The 14153-nt window shown below is 40.9% G+C and overlaps 1 protein-coding gene across 3 annotated transcripts in view; it reads left to right on the forward strand.

Moving 5' to 3' along the window:
* LOC101735325 (talin-2) overlaps positions 1-14153 on the forward strand; it is a 108505-nt gene that overhangs the window by 23271 nt on the left and 71081 nt on the right. For all 3 annotated transcript variants that reach the window (XM_062676408.1, XM_038020977.2, XM_038020978.2), the window contains exons 9-21: positions 915-1090; positions 1855-2010; positions 2308-2399; positions 2870-2955; positions 5276-5375; positions 6147-6224; positions 6862-6983; positions 8127-8231; positions 9284-9406; positions 10680-10794; positions 12765-12842; positions 12914-13035; positions 13821-13913. In XM_062676408.1, coding sequence (XP_062532392.1) covers positions 915-1090; positions 1855-2010; positions 2308-2399; positions 2870-2955; positions 5276-5375; positions 6147-6224; positions 6862-6983; positions 8127-8231; positions 9284-9406; positions 10680-10794; positions 12765-12842; positions 12914-13035; positions 13821-13913 — 1446 coding nt within the window. The remainder of the gene's footprint in view (positions 1-914; positions 1091-1854; positions 2011-2307; positions 2400-2869; positions 2956-5275; positions 5376-6146; positions 6225-6861; positions 6984-8126; positions 8232-9283; positions 9407-10679; positions 10795-12764; positions 12843-12913; positions 13036-13820; positions 13914-14153) is intronic.

The following is a 14153-nucleotide window of genomic DNA, read 5'->3' on the forward strand; positions in this document are numbered from 1 at the left end:
TTAATTAGTTTTCATGTTGTTCTCATGGTGTTCCGTTATTTTTTAAGATATTGCATAGCTTTGATCGCGGGCTTTGAGCGCGGCGACCGAATCAGGAAATTCCGTAACGAAAATAAAACCTAACACCCCCACTCCGCCACCATGTAGCTCGCGTTGAACACATTCACACGTTGCGCTTGTGTAGTGTTTGTGAATAAGCGCGCGGCGTGACGTCGCACTGCATGCGCATCACGAAAAATCTGCTCGTCTCTCTCTCGCGCGGTCTAGCTAATGAGTGCCATACGTGTTTTTTTTTTTTTTTTTTTTTTCCAGAAATAGTCAGAAGACTTGACTGTGTTACAGCTATAACGTGTATATATGTATGTATATAATATGTCAAAAACCCAATTGCAAATGACACCATCTAAACTACATAAATATGTATTCTTTAAACTAGAATAAAATATCGTTTTGTGTAGCCATCAATGCAGGTTCCACTAACGGCATCATTCATTACGTATATTCATAAATTTGAAAAGTTATTTTTCGTCGTATAAGATTTTTTTTATTGCTTAGATGGATGGACGAGCTCACATCCCACCTGGTGTTAAGTGGTTACTGGAGCCCAATCTACAATGTAAATGCCCCACCCACCTTGAAATATAAGCTCTAAGGTCTCAGTCTAGTTACAACGGCTGCCCTACCCTTCAGACCGAAACGCATTACTGCTTCACGACAGAAATAGGCAGGGCGGTGGTACCCGCGCGTACTCACAGGAGGTCCTACCACCAGTAAAGACTAAGCTGCCTGCTTAGAAGAAATTAAAATTATGTGAACGACGCATAAGGGTTATCCCATACGAGGTTATACTCATGCCACTGACACTTCGGAAGGATAATTATTAAAACGACCAAACCTTAACTTTTTCTGAGCAGGAGAAGATGAAAGGTAAAAAGAAGTTGATACCACGTCTCCTGGGCATCAACGCTGAATCCATTCTGCGCCTAGACGAGACTACGAAAGAAATCCTGCAAGTTTGGCCCTTGACTCACGTGAAGACCTATAACGTTGCCAACGCCGAGGCTTTTATTCTGAACTTCGGCGAATACAGGTCGGTTTATAAACAAAATTTATCTATACGAGACTAGCTGACCCGGCAGACTTCGTAGTGCCTCAATCTATAAATAAAAGACCTTTTGTATAAAATAAACTTAAAACAAACAAAAGGAATCCGTCCTACGGGGGACACATCAAAGAAAAAACAAAATTGCTATTTTTATTTAATTCCAAGTATTTTCATATTTATCTACCTTTTAAACGTTCTCTGGACTTCCACAAATAATTCAAGACCAAAATTAGCCAAATCGGACCAGCCGTTCTCGAGTTTTAGCGAGACTAACGAACAGCAATTCATTTTTATTTATATAGAAGATAATATAGGTTTATGCCTGTATATACGAAAAAGATATTTTAATAATTTTAATGCTGAGCTAATTTTTTCACATATTGCCACGAAAAGTACCTTATAAAATAGTTTAACTTGAAAAAAATACAAAAGTCAATGCTAAATTCACAGCAAAATAATTTTAAATAGTTATTAATAAATGTTATTAGTTTATTAAAAACGTTATAAATGCGCTCGCTAAGACACGTCCGTACATGTCGATACCTAATACATAATAATATAGGTAATCAAACTGCGGTAGTCCGGTCGTCGGTATTCCGACGCTCCGAACTTTATACGTATTAATAGAGAGTCGATCTATCGATGGTTCGCGGTCCAAAGAACACACTCTTAAGTACACACATGCGTACCTATCCACACAAAAACTGACAGTACCTTTTCAATTTTACTGAAGTTATTTTAATTCATAGTGAGGAACCGTACACCGTGAAGACCAGAGACGCCAACCAGATCAGAGATATTCTGGAGGGCTACATCGATCTGATAGGGAAGAAGCTTCTGGCCAAGCATAACTTCAGCAGCTCCGATAGGATGATCATAACCGAAGATGAAGTAGCTCCTTCTAAGTGAGGCTTTCTTAAGTGTACTTTCATCATCATCATTCTCCCGCCCTTCTCCCAGTCACCAGGGGTCGACGCAACATGTTTTCTCCTTCCATACTCTTCCATCACAAACCATTTCTTCACTGACTTCCCTCTTACACATATCGTCTTTCACGCAATCCATCCATTTCTTCTTAGGTCTACCTCAAAGGTCCTTATGTGTACTTTATGGAACATAAATCATAATAAAATTTAATAATTAACCAAAAAAGAGTCGGTAAACAGGGACGCCATATTCATTATAATTCGTAATTGTTCCAGATTAAACACTATACAATACATTGCTAATAATCCTAACAAGATTGTAGAGCATTCTTTCGTCGGTCCAAGCAAGATTATCTCCTACGAAAATGGTGAGTTTGATAACTTAGCGACAGTCATTACTCGTTCATTAATTTACTGGTGGTAGAACCTCTTGTGAGTCCGCACGGGTAGGCACCACCACCCTGCCTATTTCTGCCGTGAAGCAGTAATGCGTTTCGGTTTGAAGGGTGGGGCAGCTGTTGTAAATTTACTGAGACCTTAGAACTTATATCTCAAGGTGGGTGGCGCATTTACGTTGTAGATGCTATGGGCTCCAGTAACCACTTAACACCATGTGGGCTGTGAGTTATGACGTCATATTGATGCTGCAAATAAATACTGTTTATAAATTATTTTTATTTATTTATTTATTACACTTCATGTAAAATTTACATTGGCGGACTTAATGCCTAAGGCATTCTCTACCAGTCAACCAAAGGTAGTACAGAGTGAATTATCTCGCATGGTACCACAATCCTGCTTGCGTAGTGTCTGGTTCACTCACATCACTTCTTTTCAGCTTCTGAATGCCGTCAAGGAACCCAGATCATGACTGTCCAGAAAATATTAACGATGGGACAATTGCAGCAACAGCAACATGCAGTGGTGAGGGAAAAATCTATACTAATATATAAATCTACAGTGGTTTTTACGGATGTTCCGTTATAACTACTGAACCGTGCACCCGATTGACTTGAAACTTGGTATCCATGTAGATAATACATGTACTTAATGGATATGCTTATATTTATATGAGTGTTGGACTCCCTACACCAGTTGCAGGCGCATTAATGATGAGAATCTTTGTGGGGGTGAGAAATAATGATGTTAATTTTAAATGCCCAGCGATGCGGATGGGTACAGCTAGTTACTTTATAAGTCTTTATGGTGGAACTAGCTTTTGTCCGCGACTTCGTCCGCGTGGAATAGTTACATTGGCATAACGCTAAATTGTACCTGCGACTGCATTTACGTAGAGATTGAAAATATTTTTGAATAGTAGAACGTTAAGGAGCTATGTAAGGTACCAAAATCACGCTTTTTTAAACCGACTTCAAAAGAGGAGGCTGTCAATTCGACCACTATTTTTATCTATGTACGTTCATCTTGAAAATACAAAAAAAACACACATTTCCCAAATTTGAATTTGGAATTATCTACTTTAAAATTTAAGTTTTTAATGATACCAAAATCAGCCAGATACAAATAGTATAGCCAAAGAGATTTTGTTACGATTTCATACATACTATTATATAATTCGAAAAGTCTTTTTCCCCAACCTTCCCCAATCTTCACCGATTTCTCGAGAATGCTTGAACCGATTCTGATAATTCTCTTTTCTGTTTGTTGTTCGAAAGGGTAGACTCCCCGAATTGTCCTGTAATCATCAAGACCTGATGATGGGATCCTGGAGAAATCCACAAAAATCTATAATTTTCAAAGCCTATCTTGAAGTGAACTTCGTCGTGGCCTAAAGGATAAGACGTCCGGTGCATTCGTATGTAGCGATGCACCGGTGTTCGAATCCCGCAGGCGGGTACCAATTTTTCTAATGAAATACGTACTTAACAAATGTTCACGATTGACTTCCACGGTGAAGGAATAACATCGTGTAATAAAAATCAAACCCGCAAAATGATAATTTGCGTAATTACTGGTGGTAGGACTTCTTGTGAGTCCGCACGGGTAGGTACCACCACCCCGTCTATTTCTGCCGTGAAGCAGTAATGCGTTTCGGTTTAAAGGGCGGGGCAGCCGTTGTAACTATACTTGAGACCTTAGAACTTATATCTCAAGGTGGGTGGCGCATTTACGTCGTAGATGTCTATGGGCTCCAGTAACCACTTAACACCAGATGGGCTGTGAGCTCGTCCACCCATCAAAGCAATAAAAAAAAGTGATTTGGGTGTTTCTTGTTATTGTTCTTATTCTGTGCCGCCGCGCATCGGCCGGCCGTCGCATCAATATTAGGCGCTTGATCATTATTTTGCTGCGATTAAATATGGACATGATGAGGGAACAGCAATGTTTTGTTTATTTTTTATTTATTTATTACACTTCATGTGAAATTTACATTGGCGGACTTAATGCCTAAGGCATTCTCTACCAGTCAACCAAAGGTAGTGCAGAGTAAATAGTGGTGGGTGCAATGAAATTTATATTAAGTTACAAATATATACACAAAAAGTATATATTATATAGATATATACATAATCACATATACATATACATATATACACATTGACATACATCCTCCTCCTCGCGTCGTTTTCCTCATTACTGAGGGTCGTGACTCCCTGCATCAGTTTCTCCCGTACGATTTCCCTCCATCTGCTGCGATCCTTAGCTTCATGAAGGGCTTTGTGGAAGTTGATGTTTAGAGAAGATCGTATTTGGTCCGACCATCTCGTGGGACTGCGTCCTCTGGGACGTTTGCCATCTACCTTTCCTGTCACCATCAGCTGTTCTAGATTGTGACATACATACATACATAGATACATATAATAGTTTATACAGTTTTACTGTTTGTTCTTAGCTAGCTTTACTCCTGAAGCCACTTCCGTGTGGACCACATTTTATATCGCATGGAGACCCTTGCCCAGTAGATAGATGGAAGACACCCGATATTCTTACGCAGGGTTCATATCGAATTTTGTCGAAATCGATTTCGCAGTTTTGGTTTAAAATCAGATAGACAAAGATAGTTATTTTCGCATTAATAATATAATAACGCTATGTAACTCTGACCGTATAAGACTATGTGTATAAATATACCAGTTTTTATCAGGAATTGCAAACAAAAGCCATAAGCGATGAGTGAATATTTTTCTCTAATTATTTTTGTATGGAAAACTCGTGATTACAATCATTCAATCATTCAAAAGATAGGTACTTGTTTTTTTTTTTTCACATAATCTTTTTTTAGGTGGGCGAATTACCCCAACGAGGCGATATGTCCATGGACTGCATCAGAAAATTGAATCGTTTGAATTCCAACTCGGTCAAGATGGTTACATTTCTTACCGGTAATAATAAAGATTATAACTTTGCTATATTATTTTGAAGTTGTCGTGGCCTAAAGGATAAGACGTCCAGTGCATTCGTGGTGAGCGATGCACCGGTGTTCGAATCCCGCAGGCGGGTACCAATTTTTCTAATGAAATACGTACTCAACAAATGTTCACGATTGACTTCCACGGTGAAGGAATAACGTCGTGTAGTAAAAATCAAACCCGCAAAATTATAATTTGCATTATTACTGGTGGTAGGACCTCTTGTGAGTTCCCATGGGTAGGTACCACCACCCTGCCTATTTCTGCCGTAAAGCAGTAATGCGTTTCGCTTTGAAGGGCGGGGCAGCTTTTGTAACTATACTGAGAGCTTAGAACTTATATCTCAAGGTGGGTGGCGCATTTACGTTGTAAAAGTCTATAGGCCCCACTAACCACTTAGCACCAGCTCCTGGTGGCAATATGGTAGGCAATATTGCTTAGATGGGTGGACGAGCTCACATCCCACCTGGTGTTAAGTGGTTACTGGAGCCCGTAGATATCTACAACGTAAATGCGCCACCCACCTTGAGATATAAGTTCTAAAGTCTCAAGTACTGTTACAATGTCTGTCCCACCCTTCAAACTGAAACGCATTACTGCTTCACGGCAGAAATAGGCAAGGTGGTGGTACCTACCCGCGCGGACTCACATGAGGTCCTACCACCAGTAATGTTTCTGTCTAGAGCTTTAAAATCATTGCCAGATTTACATTAATACTTTTTGTTAATGCCGCCATGTTCTCAGATCCCACTGACGACAACATAAGGCAGGCCCAAGACATTTTGCGCACCATCAATGAAGATAAGCCCATTATCGTGGATGGTATGTGTTTTAATTTGTATGGTATATATGAAAAATTATATGGTACTAGCTGGTGTCCGGTGCGCTTGGCTTCACCCAAAAGAACCTAAGTTGTGAAGTATTTTTTATTTAATTCAATTCCTTTTTTTTCTACATATAAGACGCATATAAGATTTCTTAAGCTTGCAGAGATCAGGATGTTCACATCATCATTCATCATTATCCTGCCCTTCTCCCAGTCACCTGGGGTCGGCACAACATGTTTTCTCCTTCCATACTCTTCTATCATATACCATTTCTTCGCTCACTCCCCTCCTACCCATATCGTCTTTCACACAATCTATCAATTTCTTTTTAGGTCTACCTCTTCCTCTATATCCTTCCACATTCATAGTTAACACTCTCTTACCAACCTCATTTTCATTTCGTCTCATCACATGTCCATACCATCCCAAACGCGCACTTCTCAGCTTCTCTGTCACAGGTGCCACTTTCAGACTTCCTCTAACATATTCATTCCGTATTCTATCCATTCTCGTTACTCCAGACATCCATCTCATCCACAACATGCGCATCTCTGCTGCATGCAATCGCCTTTCATCCGCCACTTTTGTTGTCCAACAACTTAGAGGATGTTCACAATTATGCATAATTTAAGGTCTTCGCAAAGCAGCCGAGAACCAGTCGAATCCCGAAATGACGAAGAAGATGTTAGAAGACCTTCAAGAGCTAGAGGAACTATTGAGATCGCTCAACGAATGCATGGAACCAAATAAATATGTAATACTTTTTTTATTAGACTTCTCTATAATCCTATTACTTTTTCTAACGCAATTTTGCCCATATGTTGTTCTCCAACAACAACTTCCAAACCTTAATTTACAAAATTATAGATAAACTTATTTTTTATTATTTTATTGTTTATATGGGTGGACGAGCTCACAGCCAACCTGGTGCTAAATGGTTACGGAGCCAATAGACATCCACAGCGTAAATACGCCACCCACCTTGAGATATAAGTTCTAAGGTCTCAAGTAGTTACAACGGCTGCCCCACCCTTCAAACCGAAACACATTACTGCTTCACGGCAGCAATAGGCAGAGTGGTGGTACCCACCAGCGCGGACTCACAAGAGGTCCTACCACCAGTAAAAAAACTAAAACTAATTCTAAAACGAATTTCGTCAAAATTGGTGCAGTTTTATTGACGCTAAAACGTAATAAACAGAGGGAGACAGAGAGGGTTTGGCATTTTCAATACTAATACTCGTAGTATGGATGGATGGACGAGTGAGAAGCATGAATGCCATGCAATTGATTACTTACACTCTCGAAGACCTACGGAAAGCGAACACTGGTCACCGTAGCTTAGTTCACACGCCTGAAGATCCTGTCACAAACATGGTTAGATGACCTAGTAATTTATATTTACCAGAGCTCACAGAGGTCGCAACGTAATGCTGACTTGTTGCCCACCTAAGTGGGGTTTAAGTTGATTGGTTAAGGCTTCCAAACACTTGACGTCGAAGATTTTATTGCATGGAAGGACATGTTAGGATACATAATTATTGACAACAAAAGGTTTTCTTCTTAAGAATCCATTCCATACAGCAGGCGAAATTAAATGTATTTTAATTTACATATTATTATGCCTTTCAAATAGTCATGAAAAAAGTCTGCCTCTAATTCAATTCAAATTCAAAATCAAAATCATTTATTTCAACTTAGATGTCAGTATAACACACTTGTTGAATGTCAAAATATAAATAACAATGTTAACTCTACCACCGGTTCCAAAAAAAGCCACAGTCCTGGGAAGAACCGGCGGAATAAACTCAGCGGGCTTTTTTTTTGTTTTTTCTCAAATATTTTCTTCTGTCGTGTCGATATCTTGAACACAACTAATTGTTTCTTGGACCAACAGAAGCTGAGCGAAGCCGACGAAGCGGCATGCAGGATTGCGGATCTTTCCACTCAGATATACTTCTCAATGGATCCAAGGACCAGGAGAAGGAGTGATCTTCTAAACGTGAGTATCTATTAATAACCTCCTACAGCTACTCCTCATACTATAACTGTAGGTATCAGCACCATGCTGCTTGCTTCTGCCGCAAGCCACCCAGTCATTTCCGACTACAGAGTAGGCCAGTTGGTAGTACTATATAATGGACATTTAGATCTGTTTGTATCAAGAGATATGGGAGTGATATGCTTTTGTATCTATGGGTTCACGTGTAGCCACTAGTGTTGAGTTCCATTTATAATAATTAAACGTAATCAGAATATATGAGTTTTAAAACCAACTAAAAGTATTTATACAAATTATTCTAGATGCACTCTAAGGAATTGTTTGAGATGATTACATCATCTCGTTTTTAGCATCGCACCGCTCGCCACCGGAGTGGATTTCATCTATACTATCTGGAGCCACTGCGTTCATTTACATTGCGTTTCCAGAGATGTTTTTTGCCACGTACCATCCGGCTTTGGAATGAGCTCCCCTCCACGGTGTTTCCCGAGCGCTGTGACATGTCGTTCTTCAAACTAGGCTTGTGGAAAGTACTTTTTTACTGGTGGTAGGACCTTTTGTGAGTTCGCATGAGTAGGTACCACCACCCTGCCTATTTCTGCCGTAAAGCAGCAATGTGTTTCGGTTTGAAGGGCGGGGTAGCCGTTGTAACTACACTTAGAACTTATATCTCAAGGTGGGTGGCGCATTTACGTTGTAGATGTCTATGGGCTTCAGTGACCACTTAATGCCAGGTGGGCTGTGAGCTCGTCCACCCATCTAAGCAATAAAAAAAAACTTGATGATAGGCAGCGGCTTGGCTCTGCCCGTGACATTGCAGAAGTCCATGGGCGACGGTAACCACTATCAGGTGGGCCGTATGCTCATCTGCTTACAAGGGCAATAAGAAAAAATTCATTTCCACTTCAGTCTTCATACTTTGAGCTATACTAAAAAATAAAATTGTTTTCAGACAACTAGTAAACTAATGTAGAGGTTCTGAACAGCCATACTAGAAGTTGAGTCGCTACCAATATGGTAACATAATGAAGTTTATCGTTTCAAATTGGCAGAGGTCGCGCAAGAGTTTCATAGCTGACGAGAAGATGGACAAAACATTACGGAGGGCGTCTTTCATCGCGGCCGCCACGACCACGCTTCACGCTTTGAACGCAGCGCAAAACGATATCGCTAAGGTTGGTATCATTAGATTTCGAAAAGTCCTCAGAACAATTATGAAGATGATGCTTAGAAGGGATTCCAATTCTCTTCTTTTTTTCTCCACATTATCCCACTAGTTAGGGTCGGCAGCTAATTTTGTTCTTCCATTCTCTTCTATCAGCCGTCATCTCAACACTCACTCCTCTCTCTCTCATAGTCATTCACACACACCATCCATGTCTTCTTCGGTCGACCTCTTCCCCCTCTACCTTGCACTACCATTTCCATATATCCCTAGTCACATGCATTTTCTCTCTACGCATCACATGTCCATACCACGCTAACCGTCCTCTCTCAGGAAGGGATCACAACTAATCTGGTCTATTTGAATTTTGAGCCAATCGGTATCGGACGTAGGTAATGATCGAGCGGGGCGGTTAAATATGATTACAGAATCCATACCCAACCACGAAGGATAGAACGTTTTTGTCGATTTTATCCTGTGCAAAATTAGATCAGGTAAAAAAATTCAAGGGAAGAGTCGTCTGCTTATTGACCTCAAAGACGAAGATCGACGAAGAAAATACGATTCATCTGATCGTAGCTGGTTACTCATAGAAATCAGCAGAGCCACAGGGAATTAGTTGTTTGAGGACTCTTTTTCTCATTTGATTAACGACGTATTTTGGACATGAGATCGGAGTTTTAATGTTATTATATAGCAGATCAGAACAGATTGTCAGATCCTGATTATTACTATCTCCCTCCTGGCTGAGCTCTTGCTCGTCCACGTATTCTGGTGAAACGGGAAAGACACCAAGGCCATTCTACCTTCCTAAAAAAAATATTAGTCTATTCAACTCATCAAGTAATACACTTAATGAGTTGACAACGAATTATCTTTTAAGCTAAATATTCTTAACTTATCCAACTAGTGTGTCCAACTGTGACTTTAATTACTATAAATATGGTATAAACTCTTTTAACAATCTCGCGTTTATTGCTAATGTCATTGTTTTATTGCTTTTACGTAATAGTCCAGTTTTCTTGGTCAGAGACCACTTCACTACATAGTATAAAACAAAACCGTTTCTCTGTCCCTATATCCCTATGTATGCTTAAATCTTTAAAACTACGCAACGGATTTTGATTCGTTTTTTTTTAATAGATAGAGTGATTGAAGAGGAAGGTTTATATGTATAACAACATCCATTAAATAGTGGAGAAATACTGGTATCAATAATAAATTACAGTTCCCTAAGCGAAGCGGGGACGGGTCGCTAGTTATTAAAATATGAGTTTTTCCAGGAATGTGGCGATCTAGAGTTAACGCCCGTCCAACAGGCGCAATTGCAGGAGTCTACATCGGAGAATGTAAGGAAGCTCAGTGCTGCTGTCGCGTTGTACTTGATGGCTCATGCAGGTTGGTCGATTAGTTTTTATTGACATTGTTTGAAGCTTTAAATGTGTTATACATAACTACGATTACTTTAGAATAAGCTTAATTCAAAGTCGTCGTGGCCTAAAGGATAAGATGCTTGGTGGATTCCTATTAAGCGACAGAACCACCGGTGTTCGAATCCCGCAGGCGGGTACCAATTTTTCTAATGAAATACGTACTCAACAAATGTTCACGATTTACTTTCACTGAAGGAATAACATCGTGTAATAAAAATCAAACACGCAAAATTATAATTTGCATAATTACTGGTGGTAGGACCTCGTATGATTCTGCACGGGTAGGTACCACCACACTTTTTTTTTTTTTTTTTTTCGTGTGGAGGGCCGAACCTCCTACGAGGTCCCCGCGCAAAAGGGGCGCGCGGGGTATGTGAGACTCAACGATCTGCATGGTGTTATGAGCAGACCGCGGGCCCAAGGATTTTAGGGCCCACCCAATAAACGACTCCCCTGGACTCTTACACCCGACGTCCGATCCCCTCCGAGGTCAGAACCCGGATGAGGTAGGGGGGCTACCGCGGTCAACACTACAACCAGACGGCGCGGCTCACCCCAAGGACGCCCAGCCGACGGAGCCTTCGAGGCGAATCGAAGGCTCTGAAACGTCGGCCGTCTCGGTACGGCAGCCCGTCGGGCCGCCCAGACGGTGCCGCTGGTGTCCCGGAATACCCCGCTGGACCAGAACCAGCCTGCCGGGTCGGGACGCCATACACCGTCGACCGGTCGCTCTATTCACTCCACGGCAGCGCGCTAGAGTGCTGGTAGCGCGCCGCGCGGCCTCACCCCCTCAGGTCGCCCCTTGACCTTCACCGGGGGGAGGCCGCTACCTACAGGGGGGTACCACCACCCTGCCTTTTTCTGCCGTGGAGCAGTAGCGCGTTTTGGTTTGAAGGGGAGACATTGTGATGTTACAATTTGAGACCTTAGAACTCATGTCTCAAGGTGAATAGCGGCATTTACGTTGTATTACCTTGTTGATGTGTATGAATTCCGTTCACAACTTTTTTTATTTTTTTTTATTGCTTAGATGTGTGGACGAGCTCACAGCCCACCTGGTGTTAAGTGGTTACTGGAGCCCATAGACATCTACAACGTAAATGCGCCACACACCTTGAGATATAGTTCTAAGGTCTCATTATAGTCACAATGGCTACCCCACCCATCAAACCGAAACGCATTACTGCTTCACGGCAGAAATAGGCGGGGCGGTGGTACTTACCAGTGCGGACTCACAAGAGGTCCTACCACCAGTAACACCAGGGGGCGGTGAGCTTATCCATTTAACAAAGCAATAAAAAAAAACTTACCTGGCTACCTACCACTAGAGATGGCGGGTATATTCGACATTCCTGGTGTAAGCTCTTTGCTGAAGTGAAGTGGTTTTGTGTGCTATAAATGAAAATGAAGTTGATTCAGTTTTAAAAAGCTTCGGTTTGTGGTATGTCGACGTTGATGATGATTGGAAGGCTGCGGTTGACCAAAGTCATCAATCAGTCATATAACGATAAATAGAAAAATCATTAAGAAATTTGCCTTTTTGCATGTTTATTTTGTAAATGTCATTAGCGCGGATTAGGGTTTAACTGGATTTCTTCTATACTGTAATAATTAACGTAATAATGTAATATGTAGAACTCCACTTCCAACAGTCAGGGAATAATACACAGATTGCTATAGTTTACTTAATTCTGTATTGCTTTATTTGAAACTCCACTTTTACAATCTTTAGACATCTGCTCACTACCGAATACACTGATTTCTGTCCAGTTTTTCAGACTACCACCTTTTTTATTATCTCACGACCCCACTACTGGCGTTGCTACCACCAACAGTGTTGCTATTTGGCAATCCGAAAATTGCCTCAACTTTAACATGATAAATTTTATTTTAATTATTTTACAACAAACCTTACAAATACCTATTTATTTTCAGACCCACAAATGGTCGATTACCAAGCGGCCATTAACTCCTTGAATATGATCAGAGAACTCGTACCAGAGATAGCTAAAGGTAAGCAGATCAATAGTATTGACTTTAGCTTCGATATAAACGGGTTCATAACTCAGAACGCTTGTATGCAGATTCTCTCGCTTGGAAATCCATGAAGGATAATGAGGCAGCAGAAGGAGTGGTCAAGGATATAAATTCACTGTGCTCTATGACCTCAAGGCTATGTACGTTTACAGGACCCGATGATCACGAGGTAAGTATTACTAGATATCGCTTTTGTTTTTTTTTTTTATTGCCCCTGTAGGTAGACGAGCATACGGCTCACCTCATGGTGAGTGATTACTGTCGCCCATAGACTTCAGCAATACCAGGGGCAGAGCCAAGCCGCTGCCTACTGTTTAGTAACATCATGAATTATCGTGTAAAACAATCATTACAAATGAGCAAAGGATTGAAAGAAGACGAACGGTGAAAGATTCCAAAATATTGTGGTACCAAACGATCACTATACATGTACTTTTTTAATTTTATTGCTTAGATGGGTGGAAGAGCTCACAGCCAACCTGGAGCCCATAGACATCTACAATGTAAACGCCGCCACCCATCTTGAGATATGAGTTCTAAGGTCTCAGTATAGTTACAACGGCTGCCCCGTTCTTCAAACCGAAACGGATTACTGCTTCACGGCAGAAATAAGCAGAGTGGTGATACCTACCCGTGCGGACTCAGAAGAGGTCCTACCACCATTAAAAACAATTCGAATAGCACAGTTTAATATTGATTAGATGGTCAATTGCTACATTGGTCTCTGAACCAGGAAGGTTCATTTCTACCGATCTAGTTCTTCTGCGAAACTGCTCGATATCAAGGGTGACTTTGGCTATAAAATACAATGTAATTAAGATATCGATATATGTATCAGACGGTGGTTTTCTCGTTTAAAAAAAAAGGTCTGCGTCTATAGTAACTATAAGCTCCCACAGTTATTTAGAGGTGGATCGTACCTCTAAAAAGTATTGCATTATTTTTTTCTTATAGAAAATGCAGGAGGCCTGTAACGGCTACGCCGATGTCTCCAGGAAGCTATTGTGTGCCCTTGGTCGCGGTGGTAATATGGACAAAGAGGTTGAGGTGAGCAGAGCATTGCTGTGTTCTATATGTGACTAATGAGTGAGTAATGAGTATATCAGAGGAAGAGTGACAGCAGCCCCGCAAATTAACAAATTAAAGAGCGGACGTGTATATTTTCTTCACGGTATGAAATAACACGAAGAGAGATCAGCTGAAAGCTTTTTTAAGGACCTTAAAAAAACTATTTGAGGCCTCAGGAGACCAGAAGGCCGGTACGTGTTTTGCACAAAGAATTAGCAT

Source organism: Bombyx mori, chromosome 27 (genome assembly GCF_030269925.1).
Source record: "Bombyx mori chromosome 27, ASM3026992v2".
NCBI lineage: Eukaryota > Metazoa > Arthropoda > Insecta > Lepidoptera > Bombycidae > Bombyx > Bombyx mori.